Source organism: Trachinotus anak, unplaced genomic scaffold (genome assembly GCF_046630095.1).
Source record: "Trachinotus anak isolate AG129_WGS33_773 ecotype Australia unplaced genomic scaffold, CSIRO_AGI_Tana_v1 ptg000018l, whole genome shotgun sequence".
In the NCBI taxonomy this organism is placed as follows: Eukaryota; Metazoa; Chordata; class Actinopteri; order Carangiformes; family Carangidae; genus Trachinotus; species Trachinotus anak.
In genome coordinates, this window is record NW_027273869.1 from 20600188 (window position 1) to 20618539 (window position 18352).

The following is an 18352-nucleotide window of genomic DNA, read 5'->3' on the forward strand; positions in this document are numbered from 1 at the left end:
AGGTCAAACTGTTGTTGAGATTCCAGATGTTAAAATTCAAACCTGAAGTTTTTCTTGTTTTTGATGTTTTGATCTCAAAAATCACTATTCATCATCATCATCATCATCATGAGATGACAACATGACACCATCAGCAACAATAACACTGACATGAACTGTTACTGGTCTTTTTTATGTCAGTGAAGACTCATTTATTCAGTCACAGCAGCTGATCATGGATCTCTAAACCAAACCGCCGCTCAGAGACGTTTCAACACTAACCCCACCCGGCTTGTCTGCAGGCTGGTAACTAAATCAAACATCCATGTTCTCAGTGTGGTTCTGCTTTAATGTTTAGTTTGTATTCCAGTGAGAAAATGATCAAACGCTCCAATAACTGTCATTAAATATTCAACACATGCACAGTTTCTCATATACAACATAACACTCTGATAAAAACACGTCTGCTGATCTTCCAGTGGCTCCTGACGCCTTGACGACACCGACGACTCCATTTCCTCCAGAAAAAGTTCAGACTCCAGTTTTTTTATAGTCTGGATGGAAACAGTCAGCGTCACGATGTTTTCTGTCTTTAGTGGTAAAAGGTCCTCTCCTCTCACACAGTGGTCGTCTCCTTCAGTGTTTCCTCTCATGTGCTCGTCCAGTGAAGAACCACAGTCCATCCTGTCTCTGCACTGAGCTCAGGTTCAGTTTATCCTTCATCTCTTTGTCCCGCTGACATGTTCCTGACGCATCACTACATTAACGGTTAACCCCAGTTTGTGCCACCTCTGGTCTGTGTTACACTTTAATCCATCAGTAATAATAGGTTTACTCACCATGTCATTTAGGACACCTGGGAACACGGCAACATAACAAAACAAACTCTGATGATCAGACAGAACTGAAATGAAGCAGTTTACCCAGAAGAATAAATCTAACGCTCCTTGAACCAGCTCACAGCTGATTTACCTGGATCACCTTGGGTGACGGTTTGACAGCCTGACTCCTGCCTCAGACAGGTTTCAGTGTTGGTGATGTGGCGTTCCCCAAGGCTCCGCCCACGATGTTCAGGTCCGGTCTGTGATGATCCTCCTTCATCAGGTGTTGACAGAACTGATTGAAGGTTGCAGGTTGAGGTGTTTCTGGATTATAGAACATTGTCCTGAGGTGTTTCTGATGTTGCTAATATAAATATTTGATCTGTTTCATTTGTTCACTCCCCTCTTTTATCACATTTCTACGTCTGAACTGTCATTAGGACTGGATTTACCTGTTGGGGCTGTCTGAGGTGAGAATTTGCAGTTTGGCCCATTTGACCCCCTGAACACTGTGAGAAAAACTACAGTAAGCACAGAGGGTCAAACATGTCTGATCATCTGCCTGTAGCTCTCAGACGTTAAACTGGAAACGTGTCCTGATACTGGGTGAAATGATAAACCAGTCAGAAGCTATGACAGACGCTCCATCTCGAACTGGTGATCATGAGGCACGTTAGTGCAGCTTTTATTAGTGCGAGTGCAGCCGGACTGTGAAGCTTCAGCCGAGGGTCCATGTGTCACTGTGAGGGGGGCGGAGTCGTCCGGTGGCGGTGGCTGTGTCATGGAGTCCATCTCTGGAGACTGTCGTCCATAATAAAGCGCCCAGAGCAGCGTGAGGGTCAGCGCCATGGCCAAGATCTGAGCCACGCCAATGGACACGCCCAGGAAACGCAACACCTGCAGCTGCTTCGTCCCACGAATGAAACTGTAGATCTTTGGACCGCAGCCCTGAATCACAGAGAGGAGAGAGCAGCCATCAGTCGACAGCTGGTCACATGACTGACCCTGACTTTACTTTATACACAAGAAGAAACCTCTGGATCAGAGCACAATCATCGATCAGACTGATCGATGGATTTGTGATGAGCTGAAAGTGACTAATATTATCTGGTCCTTTAACCTTTGTCCTGTTAAAGCTCCAGATTTTAACTTCGTCTGCGGTTTATCTGAAGTGTTGATCTCCATCAGAAGATATATTCATGAACCAAAAACCATCTCAGGGTAGTTTTACTTCTCCTCTCTCAGGCTTCTCTCTGGAGCTCTAGTAACAACAGGTCAGTCAGCCAATCAGAAGAGAGGATCTGAGCCTCTCTTCTGATTGGCTGACTGTTTTCTGCTATGTTTGAATAAAAACATAGCAGATTTCAGGTAAACGCTCTAAGAAACCAAATCCTGCAAAGTTGGATGGTGGGTCCAGCTGGGCGGGGCTTATTTGTGACATCACAAAGTTCCAGAAGTCCTGACGGCTGGTTTTAAGGATCAGTGTCTGAATGCAGGCTGTGTGAATTTCTCTGTGGACTGAGGCTTTGATACTTTCACAGTATTAATATAGAACCTAGACCTGCTTTATAATCACAAACACATGGACATCTACTTTTAGACTGTGTGGAGCTTTAAAAACCTTTAGACCGGATGGAGCTTAAAAATCATATTTCACAGCAACACAGACGTATTAGCAGGTTTATCAGTTCCGAGTTCATGTGATGTTTCTCGACCAGTGAGAGTGGGCGGAGACTCACCTCCTGGTGGAGGTCACTCAGGTCATGGTAGTGGGCGTGGCGAGCACAGCCTGGATACTGATTGGAGCAGCAGGAGTCAGGTGGCCACTCCATCTCTGTCATCTCCAGCCAATCAGTGAAGTAGATCACTCCGCAGCATTTAAACTGTGCACAGGTAAACACACACACAGGCCACATGACTGCAGGGCCTACGCTGTGTGTGTGTGTGTGTGTGTGTGTGTGTGTGTGTGTGTGTTACCTCTGTCTGGAAGCTGTTCCAGGTGTGTGTGAGCCACTGGTAACGCTGCAGGCCGTAGTTTGGCATCCGAGACTTCAGACTGATCATATCAGAGCGCTGCACTGATGGCTGAACACACACACACACACACACACACACACACACACACACACACACACACACACACACACAAGCTCAAGTTAAGGAGATCCTTCTCATGTTCTCATCTCTCATGTTGCGATGAGTCAGTTTGTCATCAGAAGATTTTGTGTCATAAATAAAGTAACAGATGTAACTAACTAACTAACTGACTGACTAACTGACTGACTGACTGACTAAATAACTAACTGACTAACTAAACTGAAGGATTAGTTGAGACATGATGTAAACAGATTCAGGTAAAAGAAGTAAACTAAGGGAACTTTCATCATGTTTGTCCCTGACTGTAGATGGACTGTTGTTCTTGTTGGTCACAGGTGAGGACATGTGGGCGGAGCTGTCATCAGGATCTGGGCTCAGTCTGCTACAGGGGGGTCATTTCAGTCCTGATGCTGGTCTCTGAAGTCATTCACTTCCCTCCTCCTGATCAGGTCTGACCTCTGCCCCCCCCCCCCCCCCACCTTTGATAATCATCTGATCATTCTCCAGGTGTCCTCTTTCTGCTCTGCTGATAACAACCAGTTGCTCTGACTACAATACCCATAACCCCCTGTGGCCTGTGGTGATGAGGACAGGTGAGATAAAGAGGTGAAGCCACACACAGCTGCAGTGAGATAAAGCTCAGCCAGAGGCGTCATGTTGTTGGTGTTGCTGTGTTGTTGTTGTGTTGTTGTGTGTCTGTGTGAACAGTGTGTCTGTGGCGGGCACTGAAAGAGGAGCTGATCTGTGAGCAGCAGATGTGTCTCACATGTCTGGTTATTCTTAGAAGAGACATGTTGAACTAACTGAGCTCTGCAGCTGCTCACAGCCACACTTCTGATTGGTCAGTCAGACGACCAATCAGAGAGCAGACAGTCACAAACTTACTATCATTGTGTCACGCCCACTGGAGCACAAGGAACATGTTGTAATATTATTAGAATGAGGTTTATAAATATTTGTCATTTTATGAAATAAAGTTTTGAATGTATCACATTCCTTTAAGACAAAATATTTCTATAATAAAGTTTAAAACAAAGTTTGGATAATAAACTAATAAACTAAAGAATGAACTGATTGATTCAATCATCTGCTGTTAGTGAAACCAGCTCTGAACCAAACTCTGTGTTATTTTTAGCCGTTTTTAGACACTGATGTTTCTGGCACAGAGATGAACCTCAGCCGTCTCACCTCGTCGTAGGTCCACACGGCGCTGGCCAGCTCCACACAGAAGATGACGAGCAGACTGCCAAAGTACTGAAACACACACACACAGGCACACACAGTGTGATGAGGACACGTTCAGTGGAGCCTGACTGAGTGGACGTCGCCGTGATCAATAAGATGATGAGCTGTGATCAGCTCTGCAGCCTGTAGGGGGCAACGTCATGTGTCACTGGTACAACCTGTGTGAAACTGACCACAACAACACAACGATCACAATGAACAGCTGACTCACACACATGTTACCACAGCTGGTGTGTAGTTAATGTGTGTATTCAGACCAGACAGCATGTTTGTAGTGTGTAACTGTTAACAACACTATACTCCACACTATGCAAGAGTCAAATCTAACAGGACAAACTCAAGACCACACACACACACAGACACACACACCCTCTGCTGTCTGGTTATAGTAAGGTTATAGTAAGAGGATGAACTTTTGACCTCCACAATTCATACACACACACACACACACACACACACACACACACTTCAGTTCCTGCTGGAACCTGGTGTTCAGCCTCAGACCAGGAGACTGATGTTGCTGAAACCACATCTGTATAACATCAGGGTCAAAGGTTAAAGTCTGTCTACATTAGAGGAGGAGGAAGAGGATGAAGGTTCAAGTTTTACAGAGAAGCATCAGAGCAAAATCAGCTGTTTGTGCTCATACACACATTCATGTGTAACACAACTTTAACACAACTCCAGTGTGATGACATGAGTAACTGTTACTGACTCTGTGGCGAGAGGTCAGACAGTCTCAGGTCACAGCTGTTCATCACCTGACTACAGGAGGATTTACTGCAGGATGGATGTGTATTTACTGTTATAGGTTCTACCTGTTCTACCTGTTCTTTATGTTCTCTATGTTCTACCTGTCCTCTGACTGAGAGCAGCTGTGTCTCTGAGTGTCTCCAAAAACAACAGGATGAGGTGGAGCAGGTGTTTCTATTGTCATGTGATCTCCCAGGTGTCTCAGGGTGACAGAGGTAGGGTGGGGGCACTTCCTGTGTCTGCCGGTTCATTCTCTCTGAGAGTCCATTCATCAGACTTAAGCTGCTCTCTGTGTCCCGACGTCTCGTCTTTCAGGGACAATCTTATCTCCTCTGAGGGACAATAGAGACACCTGACACCTGGCCCCGCCCACTGAGAGCTGACAGACTGACCTCTGTTCCGATCTGATCTCAGGGTGAGCTGTGGAGGATTCAGCAGGTGGATGTTCCAGGTGACTGAAGAACCCACAGGAGAACAGTGCTGAGGTTCTTTACGCTGCGTCGTTCTCCTGTTGCTCGACATCATCATCAGTCACTGGTTAGTTCACCACAGTGCTGACGATGAAGCCAGTGGTTTGTCTCCTGACAGCAGAGTGAGGTCAGCGCAACACACACTGATGTTTCCCTCCAAACCTGTCACATGTCAGTAAGTGTTCCAATATCTCACCAATAATCAAAGATTAGAGAGAAACAGACTCTGTTGTTTCTCCTCTCTCCTGAATCACCTGACCACCCTCACATCTGTCTGTTTCTAGAGCAGCTCCACCAACCCGCTGCTGACACCCTGATGCTTCAGTATTAATCTATAATCAATGTATCAATACTGTGATGTTGCTGCAGGTGGGGGTGAGGACGTACCCAGGACAGCAGCAGCAGGTTACATTTCAGCGTGCCGCAGTATCCCACCATGGCCACGATGATGAGGAAACAGCACACGGCGATGATGACGGGGTGGACAGCTGGAGAGTATGTGAGGACGGCCGCTTCCTCCAACCTGCAGAGACGCACACAGTCAAGACTCCTCATGTCGTTATGTCTCTGCTGCGTCCTGATTCGTCTGCAGCTCAGTGAGCGAACGTGCAGGAGTCTGAGCAACAGTTTGACTCGGCGAGCGTCCTGGGAACGTGTAATCTGTCCTTCTGTGACACATGTCCAAGGCAACCAATCACATGACCAATGTTTACACACACTACATGTGTTTGTCCCTTTTCATTACTCGTTTCAAACCAACAACAGCTAGAATCACATGAAGACTTTGAATCATCTGAACTGCAACAATATCAAATATCAATATCAAATAAATTCATTGAATTTAATGTGAAATATTAGCAGTGAAAATGTCTTTCGTTGGTGCCACCTGGTCATGATAATCTGGCACAAACTGAGATGGACTCAGGGTCTCAGTCTGTAGGTTGTGTCAGTGCAGGAAAATATTTTATGTGTTGTGACGATGTGAAGTGAATTCAACATGTTACAGAGTGATGTCACATCTCTGCATATTTTCCTGCTCAGTGCAGCCTCTTCAGTGAGTCCGGGTCAACACCATAATGTTATATAACTGTGGGTTAACGCCACCTGCAGAGGTCATGGTGCTGACACTGAAAAGACACAGACAGGTGGAGGATCACGAATCCTTTACTTCAATGAATGAATGAAATGTAAATACTGAAATGATGGACAAACACCTCCAAGCTGTACTCAGGTACAGTATTTACAGGAGTAAATGTACTTACTTCACTTCATCCAGTCTGACTGTGTTACCTGAACTCTGACTCACCTGGTGTGGGCTGTCAGGGTCAGGACGGTGTTCAGAGAGTCTCTGATCCAAGCTGCCACTCCCAGTACACATGCTGACATCAGCTGGACACACACACACACAAATAAACACACACAGAAATAAACACACATGGATCAGTTTCCGCTGCCTGCAAATAACATCTCGGAATCTGAAACATGCTCTCACAGACACACGGTGGCCTACTTTCACTACAGACTCTAACTTTCACTGTAGAATTTAACTTTCAGACTTTATGTTTCCCTACAGACTTCAACTTTCAGACTTTAACTTCAAACACAAACTTCTACTTCTTAGTTATGATCATAATGAAGTCGAGACCAGGACTGTGCAGATCATTTATAATGTCAGATACTAACAGCACAGCGGCCTCTCATATGTTAGCATGTTGTCTGATTCTAATCTCATCAAAAGGTTGTGTCCTTTTCAAAATGTTCACTTTCATGTTTGAAATCTGAAACCACATCTTGATGTCATGAATTCATAAATAAATATAAAATATAAATAAAATGCTGTTTCACATGATATTATTTGTAAAATTGTTGGTTTTGTATGTGTGTGCATGTCACACGTTGCAGTTCACATGTGAAACACCTGAAAATCACATGTCCTGGTGCTGTGTGAAATTTTCAGTTTCAATTTCACACAAACAGATGCGATCAATATGTTTTAAAGCGCGTTCAGTGAGTTAAACGATCACCTTCACTGTGTCTGTTGAATGTGACACTGTGGGAAATGTTCACTATTTCAAAAGTGAACATTTCCCACAGTGTCACATTTTCACATGTGCTGTGTGTTGTTTGCTGTGTGATGTCTTCATTCCTCATGTAACGTGTGTCTGTGTGTAAATATTTCACGTTTCCACACATGACCAACGTGTAGTGAGTCTGCCGCCCCCGTTTGAACCGTGCGGCCCCCGCAGGGAGAAGGGCTCCGGCTCCTCACCCAGAACAGCAGGTTGAGCGCGTACAGCAGACAGCGCAGACACCTCACTGCGTCCTCCCGAGCCATCCCGACCGGAGCTCCGCCGTCCTGCTCATCTGGGCCCGGGGCACCATGGCATGCTCACTGCAGACACACAACACGGAGCCCGGGGAGAGGTGTGCGGAGATTATCGCTCATTAGACTGGAGCCTCTACTCAGAAACCGCGGACAAAAGAGCCGCATACCGCTGTCTCACGTCTCTCTCTCGGCGTCTTGTTTTAGCAGCTCGGCCTGATCCGTGACAAGCTCCAGGAAACTTCCTCAACAGGTGGTTTCTTACTTTGCCTCAGCCCCGCCGGGATGATGCGCGCAGCGGCGGCGCTGACATCTCCAAATCAACCATCACTGACTCAGCGGGACCGCAGCAGAGAACCCGGGGCTCAGACGCTTCTCTGCACACGGTGCGTTTCTTATGTGATCCCAAACCTTCAAACCGAAGCTCCACCGCTGAGCTACACGAAAACAAAACCAAAAAACCGCTTCAACTCTTGTCACAGCTCCACAACCTCTGAGCTAAAGTCCGGGAGCTGGCTGCAGCTGTAGCCGGACCCGGGGCAGTGTGGAGGGGGTGGTCCGCTGTCCCGTCCCGTCCTGCTGCCGCTTCTTCTTCTTCCTCACTAATTAAATGCGTGCAGCAGCAGCAGCCGCTCCCTCCCTGCCTCCCCCGCCTGGGTCCTGGGGGAGGACAGAGGAATGCGTCCGCCTCCAGCCGCAGAGCCGCCGGGTCAGCAGGCCGACACAGTGTTGATGTGTGGGGGGGGGGGGGTGGAGCTGCAGACACGTGGAGGCCTCTGCTGGCAGCACTGCGTGGAAGATGCACACAAAGCAAACACCTATGTCTATGTGTTTACGTCCACATACTTATGTCTAGCTATTGTATACCCGTGTCCGCATACTTTTGACCATACGTATGTGGACAAAATGAATATATATGAATATATGTCCACATATTTTTGGTATCAAGTATGTAGTATGATAGACTGACTGCATAGCCAAAAGTATGTGGACACAATAGATGTATGGACAAAACAATTCAGACTCAAACTATTAGATAGACAAAAGTATGCGGACACATTCAACTGAAAGATAAATTATGTGGCCAAAAGTATATGGACGCCATCTCCTGAGCCAGACTACAGTATGCAGCCATAAGTGTGTGCATGTGGATACAAAATGTATATCTAGCTATATTGTGCATTCGGATGAATTCTGGTCAGAGATAAGGTGGTTTTATTAAAATATAATGTTTGCAAATGTGCCTAAGTTACAACCCACATTCATGTTCATGATGATGTCATACAGGTAGAAGTGACTGTTGAGTGGCAGGAAGTGAGTCCAAAGTTAAGACTTCAGTTGCAGCAGACAGAATATTTGTCATTCCTTTGGATAAAAGAGTCTTTGAGGAATCCGAAAATGTTTCCAAACCAGCTGTAAATGTCATTTAAAAGCCACAGGGTGTTTTCACATCAGATGCTTTATCAGATGTTCTGACGCAAATGTAATTGTCACTAAAATGGCTCTTTTTTTTTTTTTTTTTTACAAACAAACATTATATAACAGAATGTTTCAAAATACTGCAAACGTGTCCATTGTTGGTATGACGCTTTCAGTCAGTTAGAAAATGCAGTCTGTCTGGAAAGAGTCATAAAAAACCAAAATCATTTTGTGAATGTAATGAAAATAAAACAAAAAACAAAGAAAGAGAGACACAAATACCACAAACTGAGACATTTCATAACTTGGGAATTCCATGAGCTTGGAATTAAATTAAATTAAATCAATGTTTAAATAAACCTAAAAACATTTTTGTAGAGTTTATGATCTATTTGAACATCAATATTATGTTTTTTTTTTTATCTTAAAATGTTATCTTTCATATTTCTGTCCTGTTATCCTTTTTCACAGTAGTCCTTTGGAGCACGTCACACTGTATTTCATGCGTATGTGCCGAATAAACCTTTAAATATATAATTTCTAAATATTTTTCATGTCAATTTTTGTTTAATTGATGTTTGATCAATGCACAAGGATGTAGATTGACAATATAATGTATAATTAATTTCAATAAAATAATCTGAGGACTAGTTTGGGGGGGGTTTAACAAGAGAAACGATCTGGGCACGATTTCAACTCCAACTCCCATGAGGCGTCTGTTCTGAGGACGCAAATCAACACCCGCGTATGTTTCAACCAATCAGAACTAAGGAAGCCGCTTGCGTCACCTTCACTGACCTCAGTTTGTCGGGGTATTTTTTTCTGAGAGACACAGCGGCTGGCGGCGCCATATTGAAAGAGGAAAATTGTACCTTAATACGCGTAAAACTTCAAATTTGCCGCCATGCTGTACCTGGAGGATTACCTCGAGAGTGAGTATGGGACTGTAAGAAAGCGCTGGGGGTATTGTTTGGGCGTTTTGTGCGTTAAAGGTGCGTTATTTGCGAGCCTGTGTGGCTCCGGCCGTTAGCCTAGCCGTGCTAGCAAGTAACGGCTTCTTCTTCTCCTGGCAGTGATCGAGCAGCTACCCATGGATCTCCGCGACAGGTTTACGGAAATGAGGGAGATGGACCTGCAAGTTCAGAGTACGTACCGCCCGCCGCTAACGGCAGTCACACGGCCGGTAACACACCGAAGACAGACACGTTGAACATGTACACATAGCGTTTATTTCAGGTGTTCAACAACATAACTTAACATGAGAGTGTATTTTAGTTAGCACAAGGGTTAGCAGCAGCCGGCTAACATGGGCTAACCGACTGAACCTGCGTTTATTTACTGAATACCACCTGTTTACACCAATGTTATACCTGTTCTGTAACAGCCAGCTTTAGTGTCATGCAAATATTTTTTTATTCTATTTAAGCCCGGACTGTGTTTTGAAGTCGTTACCAAACAAACAGATGGTTGTTTATTTCTTTGCTCATTTACTTCTAGAGATATTGCACATTGATTAATGTCAATGTGAATTTCTATAGTCGTCCTTTTGCCTAATGTAAAATCAGCAATGAAAGCAACAATAAAGCAAACAGCGTAAAAAATTAGTACAGGTGAAAGCAGGTGACAAAGCTGAGAGGGAGTAAGGCAGAAACATGCAGAGTGGGACATGTACAGATCTGACAGTGAAAACATCACAACATGAAATCACATTACAGAATCAAATGAGAGCAGATAAGACAAACATGCAGTGACAAAGTGTGATGGCAGACATGATGGTTTATTTAATGATTTTTATAATGTAGTGTTTCCTTTCTAATGAGGCAGCAGGAAAGTAACCTGAATGTGTGAAAACTTTTCCAACTACGGTCATGTTATATATTTATTTTTACTGTAGTTGCAATTTAATTTTGTAACTTTAATTACAATACTACATCATTAGATAAATGATACAGAGTACCACCAATGATGTCCCATAATCAGTGAGGATCAGCTGACCTGAGTGTACAGTAAACAGCTATGTCATCAGACAGAGGCAATAAAATCAGTGGAAGCAGACCTTCTTTAGAAAAGAAAAAACTGTTTCATCTTGTGTGTTTTCACAGGCCGCTTAATATAGAGCATAAAATTGTTTCTAAAAAAGAAATGACCCTCTGGTCCATGGGACAGTTACTATGTTCTTGAAGTTGTCTTTTTCCTCATCATCCTGTTACAGATGCCACAGATCAGCTGGAGCAGAAAGTGATCGAGTTCTTCGTCAACGCAAAGAAGAACAAACCTGAGTGGAGAGAAGAACAGATGGAGGTCATTAAAAAGGTCAGAAAAGAGTTTACTGTTTTTTGATCCTTCTGATTTAACCCATTGTGTTCAAGAGGAAACACAAGATGAGCTCAGTGACAAATTTAGATCTTGTTCCTCCCAACAACTGAGCTTTGTTTCCACACTGCTGGTGTCTGACGTGTAGTTTCTGAGGGGCTGCTATGTTACAGTTCTTTTAGGATTATTAATGGTCACATTAACCTGAAGTCACATATGTGTTTGTCTAATTTGAATCTGCATTTACAGTAATATCCAAGGTCTCCCATAGTATCAAGTAGTGGAGGTTACCAGCAGAGCTTGCAATAAAGAGCACCATGATTAACATTAAAAGAAATGAATTAACATGGACTGAATATGTCAAGCTTCAGGGAAAACGAGCAGTCGTTGTATCATTCTACTTGTTTTTTTTTTTTCTGTAAATGAGACCTGCACAGAAAGAAACGAGTCCGTCCTGAAAAAAATTACTAAAACATCCAGCTGCTCAGTGGTTGCTCTATGATGGATTTACATTGAATTATGATGTTCATATATCCTGACAAAAGTTTTTATCAGTGTGTGTTTTAATTTGTTTGAACTCATGTTTCAGGATTATTACAAAGCTCTGGAAGATGCAGATGAGAAAGTCCAGCTGGCCAATCAGATTTATGACCTGGTGAGTTAAAGGGGGGGCAGTAGATATAGACTGACCTGCACTATGGTGAATTACATTCAAAACTTCATCCACTGTTAGTTGACATGATTTACAACATGTAATTAGTGTTGTTCAGCCACACCACTGTGAGAAACTGTTCATCAGCTGTGAACACGCCTGATGCTCATGCTGTCACTGAGTTTGAAGTTAGAGAAAGTGACTTTTCTATTATCTGACACAGGAAAACAGCCTGATGATGTAACAACTCATATGGTATATTTCTCTCTCAGTTTCATGGTAACATCTGTAGAGCAGAGCGTAGTACAGGCAGTAACACCTGAGGGTCATCTCATTTCCTCTGAAACATTTTGATGAGTCAGAATAAGTTCACATGGTTAATGAGCCTTTAGCAGCTTAGTCTATATGTTTTATTTATTGATTGATTTCTCTATAGGTGGACCGTCACCTGCGTAAACTGGACCAGGAACTGGCCAAGTTTAAGATGGAGCTGGAGGCTGACAATGCCGGCATCACAGAGATCCTGGAGAGACGTAAGTCACTCAGACCCACATGTTTTCAGATGAACTGTGTTTGTGCTACTGAGCACGGTGCCATTAAACCCCTGATATTACTTTATTCTCAATTGTTTTTAATCTTTTCTTAAAAAACATAAAGATGAGGATATTTGTTTTTCTCTCTCTGCTCAGGATCTTTAGAGATGGACAGTCCATCTCAGCCTGTCAACAACCATCACGTCCACTCTCACACGCCAGCTGAGAGTAAGTACCAACTGATCTGAGAGTGTTTTCATAAGGGGTGCTCCACTCTGCTGGATTGTATCAGGGCCAATACTGACTTTATTAAGACCTGTGTCGGTTTTCTGTAAGACACATTTATGGACTGAAACTGTTGAAGTCCTATGTTTCTGGAATAAATGTGAATCTTCTGATATCACCAGGAGGTTTTTTAACTCGTAGATATCAGACTCAAAACTTCAGCTCTGGTGTTGAAGTTGGTGTGTGTTGTTGTGTTGTTGTCTTCAGTGTCTATGTGTTGACATGTCTGAGAAGATTGTGTGTTTTTAAACATATTTGTGGTCTTTGTGTTGTTGCAGAGAGGAAGTACAGCGCTCCAACTCACCACACTACAGAACACGTTCCAGAGAAGAAGTTCAAATCTGAAGCTCTGCTGTCCACGCTAACATCAGACGCCTCCAAGGAGAACACACCAGGTAACAACAGTCAGAGGCTTCACCTGTTCACCTGTACACACACCTACTCACCTCCACCTGTAAACTCCTCAGTGTATCTGTTAACTGTCCAACTATGTCCCCTGCAGGCTGCCGTACCAACAGCACGTCCTCGTCCACCAACAATGTGTACAGTGTGAACCCCTCTCAGCCTCTGGCCTCCTACAACCTGAGCTCTCTACCTGCGGGACCTGGGGCCGGAGCCGGGGCCATCACCATGGCTGCTGCTCAGGCTGTACAGGCCACAGCACAGGTCAAAAACACACTCTCACAGTTTATCTCAGGGCTTGTTCTGGTTTGTAACAGTGAAGTTAAAGGGAACATTAGAACAGTCCTGAAGAGTCGTCCCTCTGTTATATGCGATTGTTGTCCTCTGTGTCCAGATGAAGGAGGGCAGGAGGACGTCCAGTTTGAAGGCGAGCTATGAGGCCATCAAGAACAACGACTTCCAGCTGAGCAGAGAGTTCTCTCTGTCCCGGGACAACACAGGATACTCCTCCTCTGCTCTGGCCTCCACCCTCACCCAGACCTTCACCCCCACCACCACCTCTGACTCCAGGGGACGCAAGTCCAAGTAAGACCTCCATACATCTGCCTGTACTTCCTGTTTGTTCATACATATCTGACAAAGCAGAACTCTGTAATAAATTATCTGACCAAAGTGTATTAAAGATGAACATCATCGGTCTGTGTTGACACTAAATCACCACAGGGAAACACCTGTTTAATCTAATCCTCCTCTTCTGTTTTCCAGAAGCAGCATCAAGTCTTCCAATCATCAGTCATCTTCATCATCCTCCTCTTCTTCACTGTCATCATGCTCTTCATCGTCAGCGCTGGCTCAGGAGCTTTCCCAGCAGGCCTCAGCCTTACCTGAGACTGAGGCCAACAGCCAGGTGGACTGGACCTATGACCCCAATGAGCCCCGATATTGCATCTGTAACCAGGTATACACACACACACACAAAATATCTGTAACCACACACACCTGTGTATACACACACCTGGTCTGTACACAGACAGGAACAGGTTTATGTTTATGTATTAGATACAGGTATCTTTGCTGCCTCTGTGTATTTACCTGTCGACCTAAATGAAAACTCCACCTCCATTAGTTTGAGTTTAAATGGAAACAGTAGAACAATCTACTGCGGTGGGAAAGAAAATCTTAAATCTGTGTCCTTGGTATAAAAACACCTGGAACAGGTGGAGAAGAGGAGAGACGATCAAACCTGCCTACTTTTACACATTCACACACCTGGCTGCGGCTTGATAGACTGTCAGTCTCAGAGTTAAAGATACAGTTTGTGTGGAGTCTGTAATAAATGTATTGAACTTCAGTTTCTGGATTAGTTGTGATAATGATGTAATTTCAACAGCTGAAATATGCTCTTTAATGTTCTCCAGGTTTCTTATGGAGAAATGGTCGGCTGTGATAATACAGATGTAAGTATGTTTTCACTGTGTGGCTGTTTCATCTCATGATTTTAATTGAAAAGTTGTGTAATGTATTTTTTTTTAAAGCTGATGGTGAGGTCACATTTTCTCAGAGCTCCAGGTGACGTTTTAATTTTTAGTCCCGGGTTATATTTTGTATATTTGAGAAACTGGAAACAGAAAATTCATTTTCTTGACATCAGTGAAAAAATGAGTTGGTTGTTGATTACTTTTCCATCAGTCCACTGATCAGTTAATAGTTAAAGATTGTTTTTAGTGTGGAGGAACAGTTCAAACAGTCTGCTGGTTTGACAATAAATTAATTGATGGTTTTTGTTAATCGATTAATCAGTTCAGTCTGTGTATTGATCTTTAATTTTCTCTCCTCAGTGTCCGATCGAGTGGTTCCACTATGGCTGTGTCGGTCTGACGGAGGCTCCCAAGGGGAAGTGGTATTGTCCGCAGTGTACGGCCGCCATGAAGAGAAGAGGCAGTCGCCACAAATAGACTCATCACTGTGTGTCCGCCATGTTGGATTCTAACCTCGTGATCGTCCTTGTAAAACACAACAACCAACACACTGCAGAAAGACTGAGGTCAGAGGTCATCAGGCTGCTCACACACACAGCAGCAGCTGACAGATAAAATACTTAGTGCCAACAGAAATGGATCTAAGCCACGTGAAGAAAAATCACCTGAGATTAAAATCAAAAGTCTGGAAATAAATTCATCAAATGTTTTAGTTTCATCTTTCAAAAGTACTAGACCTAAAAACTACAGTGACTTTATTAATCCAATTTATTCTCAGAATTATGATTTTAATCTCAAAATTTTGACTTTAATTGATCCAACTTTAATCTCAAACTTCTGACTTTATTCATCCTGATTTATTTGATCAAATTAAAGTCAGAAGTCTGAAAATCTAAATCCTTTGGTCCAGTGTTAATCTCATAATTTAGACACTTTGTTTCATTAATCGTTCTCCAAACAACCACTTTACACAAAACTACAGGAAGTGGGTTTGTTCATCTGGAAATGTTGTCAACAGTCTGAAGCATCACTCAGATCACAGAACACTAAAAATGAAAACCCTGAAAACCAGGATGATGAAAATATCAACAAACTCGACCTCAGGTTGAATCTGATTAAAACTTTCACACTGGACGAACAAGAGCAACCTGCAGTTTCCACATGTCTGACTCTTAAATCTGAAGATGATCTGTGGGGATGACGGACCCATTTTGATCTTCACCTGAGGAACCGAGAAGAAACTTGAACTAAAACAGAATCAAACTGAGTCAGACCTTCTGTCCAGGATTATGTTTTTTTTAATGGGACAGTTTGAATTTTGTCCGTTATGTCAGCTGACTGATGTAGACCACACACAGAGCTCACTTGGTCAAGCGAGAGGTCAGAGGTCAATCTGTCAGGGTCAGGATTTAAATATAGTCTGATTGGAGGAGACTGTAGTCTGCTATGAAATCCAGATCAGTTCTGAGGCTGATCTGTGTAACATCTGAAAGAGTCAGATCATCAGAGTTAATGAAGAATTAGATTAAGACTTGATAGAATAAATTCAGGATTATTAAATTTTGTTTTATGATCAGTATTTTAATTCAGATTTAAATAATCCTTACTTCTTAATCATATTTACTCATTTTAAAGAATAACAAAAGTCAGATTTTCGATTTTCTTAATTTTGTTCATTCTAATTTAATTTGATCAGATTTTGTCTGTATTAATGCTGATTTAAAGTTTATGGATTGATGTAGACTTTTACTGTGAAAATCTGAGCAGTTGAATGTTGTGAACTCAGATTTGTCTTTTCTCAGTGTTTCAACCACATCTATTTTTTTCTGTCAGTCTTTCAGAGTTTAGCTCTTCTGACTCATGATCCTCAGATTAATCTCAGAGCTGATTTTTTTTGTGGGGCTCTGCTCCTCTTCCCAAAAAGAACTACAAACAGATGAGCTTCTGGACTACAACTACAGAAGCCTGACTGAGCCTGTCTCTGTGTGGTTTGAGACTTCAACGTTTAACAGCTGATCTGTCTCCTCTGAATCTACAGAACAAAGTCACTGTGTGTGTGTGTGTGTGTGTGTGTGTGTGTGTGTGTGTGTGTGTGTTTTGTTCTGCACTGACGGTGTGTTTGTTTCCAGGGATGTTTAAAAACAGTCCAATAAAAGGATGTTTGTTACGTCTGTGATTAAACCAGTGTTTTAATCTTTTAGCTCCTGAACAACAGAATCATTTTCTGACTCTTCTTCTTCTTCTTCTTCAGTGAACCTGCAGATGATTTTGTTAATGAATCGTTTTGTTTGATTCGAGGTGATGTCTTCAGACGTCTTCACACACACAGGCTGAATATAATACTTTAGTGTTTGTCCTTGAAAAGTGACTTGAACAGTTATCAAAATAGTTGTCAATTATTGTTCTGTTAATCAGCTCATTGATTAATTGTTACAGTTCAAAACTCAGCTGATACCTGGTTCAGGACTGAGGGTTCAGATCCCTGGAGAACATATCTCAGTCCTGGACGATCCTCAGACTCAGAGTCAGAACTGGTCTGAACAGTTTTCATTCTGCAGTTTGTCAGTGAAGGATTTTACTTTTGTTTTTGACTTTGGGCAGTTGGATGAAAACGGTCCTGAGCAGAGTCCGTGCAGGAGCTACATGTGACCACCAGGGGACTCTGTTCAAAGACCATGGAGGGTTTCAGAAGTTACTGTGATGAAGCAGAGCGGAGCTGACTGAGAACACACAGGTCAACATTCAACTCCAACTGACATCAACATATCAAATTAAGCATTTATTACTTTAATCATCTGGAATTACACTGGAGACACGAACTGACAAGCCAATGAAGAAACCCAGTTTGTGTCCCTGCTGCTCTTCTGTCAGACCTTACACAGTATAATCTATCAACCTTTACTTGTACGGCACTTTTCATTCAGGTTAGTGCAGTTCAAAGTCATGTGACTGATGATCTGGAAGAAAAGGGACAAACAGCAGAGACACAATAAAATAGATTTAATGAGCTATAATAACAAGCAAACAAAAACAGTTCAGTTTACAAAATGGACACAATAAAATGAATAAAAAAGAGACTAACGACTAAAAAACACTTAATATAAAAACCAGAGGTTTAATAATATCAACACTTTCAGGTTTCATATCTCACTGATTTTACACTCACTGAAATGTGACCTGCTCAAACTCTCCTGAAAATCTTTGTTACAGTCAGTTGATCAAAGGAAAATTAACCCTTACAGCTGTTTTTATTATTGACTTAATCATTTATTTTAAAGCAAAAATTACATAACTGATGTTTCCAGGTCCTGCGATAAAACTGAATACTTGTGTTTGGTCCTTGATGAGTCTGGAAAAGGCAGCAAATGGAGCTCCTCTAAGGTTTTTCAAACATCAGCTGGTTTTACGGTATTTTTAAGACAAACCGATGCAGAGCTGGGATGTAGTTACATTAACTGGAGCTAATGAAGACCATGTGTGGCGGTCGAAAGCTCCAAAGCAGGCTTGTAAGGTAGACCTTGAGATGAGGTTGTTCAGTCTGTGTTGAGAACATGGGTTCCAACAAACCCTGTACATTAATGT

At 42.8% G+C, this 18352-nt stretch overlaps 2 protein-coding genes across 2 annotated transcripts; one reads left to right on the top strand and one right to left on the bottom strand.

Moving 5' to 3' along the window:
- Positions 1-165: 165 nt before the first annotated feature.
- On the bottom strand, positions 166-8345 carry tspan12 (tetraspanin 12). The gene is made up of 7 exons (XM_071502755.1): positions 7635-8345; positions 6672-6754; positions 5753-5888; positions 4086-4151; positions 2778-2885; positions 2540-2683; positions 166-1748 (listed from the first exon to the last, which is right to left on the bottom strand). The coding sequence occupies exons 1-7, from the start codon at positions 7698-7700 to the stop codon at positions 1431-1433; spliced, it is 921 nt and encodes a 306-aa protein (XP_071358856.1). The 5' UTR covers positions 7701-8345; the 3' UTR covers positions 166-1430.
- A 1537-nt stretch (positions 8346-9882) lies between these two features.
- On the top strand, positions 9883-16970 carry ing3 (inhibitor of growth family, member 3). Its single transcript, XM_071502753.1, has 12 exons — positions 9883-10039; positions 10181-10252; positions 11320-11420; positions 12010-12075; positions 12509-12605; positions 12762-12833; positions 13169-13285; positions 13393-13556; positions 13687-13877; positions 14058-14250; positions 14711-14749; positions 15131-16970. The coding sequence occupies exons 1-12, from the start codon at positions 10012-10014 to the stop codon at positions 15245-15247; spliced, it is 1257 nt and encodes a 418-aa protein (XP_071358854.1). The 5' UTR covers positions 9883-10011; the 3' UTR covers positions 15248-16970.
- Positions 16971-18352: the final 1382 nt, after the last annotated feature.

What these genes read in the sequence shown, in the direction of transcription:
- tspan12 (XM_071502755.1), bottom strand. Translation starts at nt 7,700, where the DNA reads ATGGCTCGGGAGGACGCAGTGAGGTGTCTGCGCTGTCTGCTGTACGCG. An exon ending in CGCTCAACCTGCTGTTCTGG is followed by an intron (nt 6,755 to 7,634) that starts GTGAGGAGCCGG and finishes GTGTGTGTCCAG; the next exon opens with CTGATGTCAGCATGTGTACT. An exon ending in CCGTGTGGACCTACGACGAG is followed by an intron (nt 2,886 to 4,085) that starts GTGAGACGGCTG and finishes GTGTGTGTTCAG; the next exon opens with CCATCAGTGCAGCGCTCTGA.
- ing3 (XM_071502753.1), top strand. Translation starts at nt 10,012, where the DNA reads ATGCTGTACCTGGAGGATTACCTCGAGA. An exon ending in CCTGGAGGATTACCTCGAGA is followed by an intron (nt 10,040 to 10,180) that starts GTGAGTATGGGA and finishes TTCTCCTGGCAG; the next exon opens with TGATCGAGCAGCTACCCATG. An exon ending in CTCCAAGGAGAACACACCAG is followed by an intron (nt 13,286 to 13,392) that starts GTAACAACAGTC and finishes TGTCCCCTGCAG; the next exon opens with GCTGCCGTACCAACAGCACG.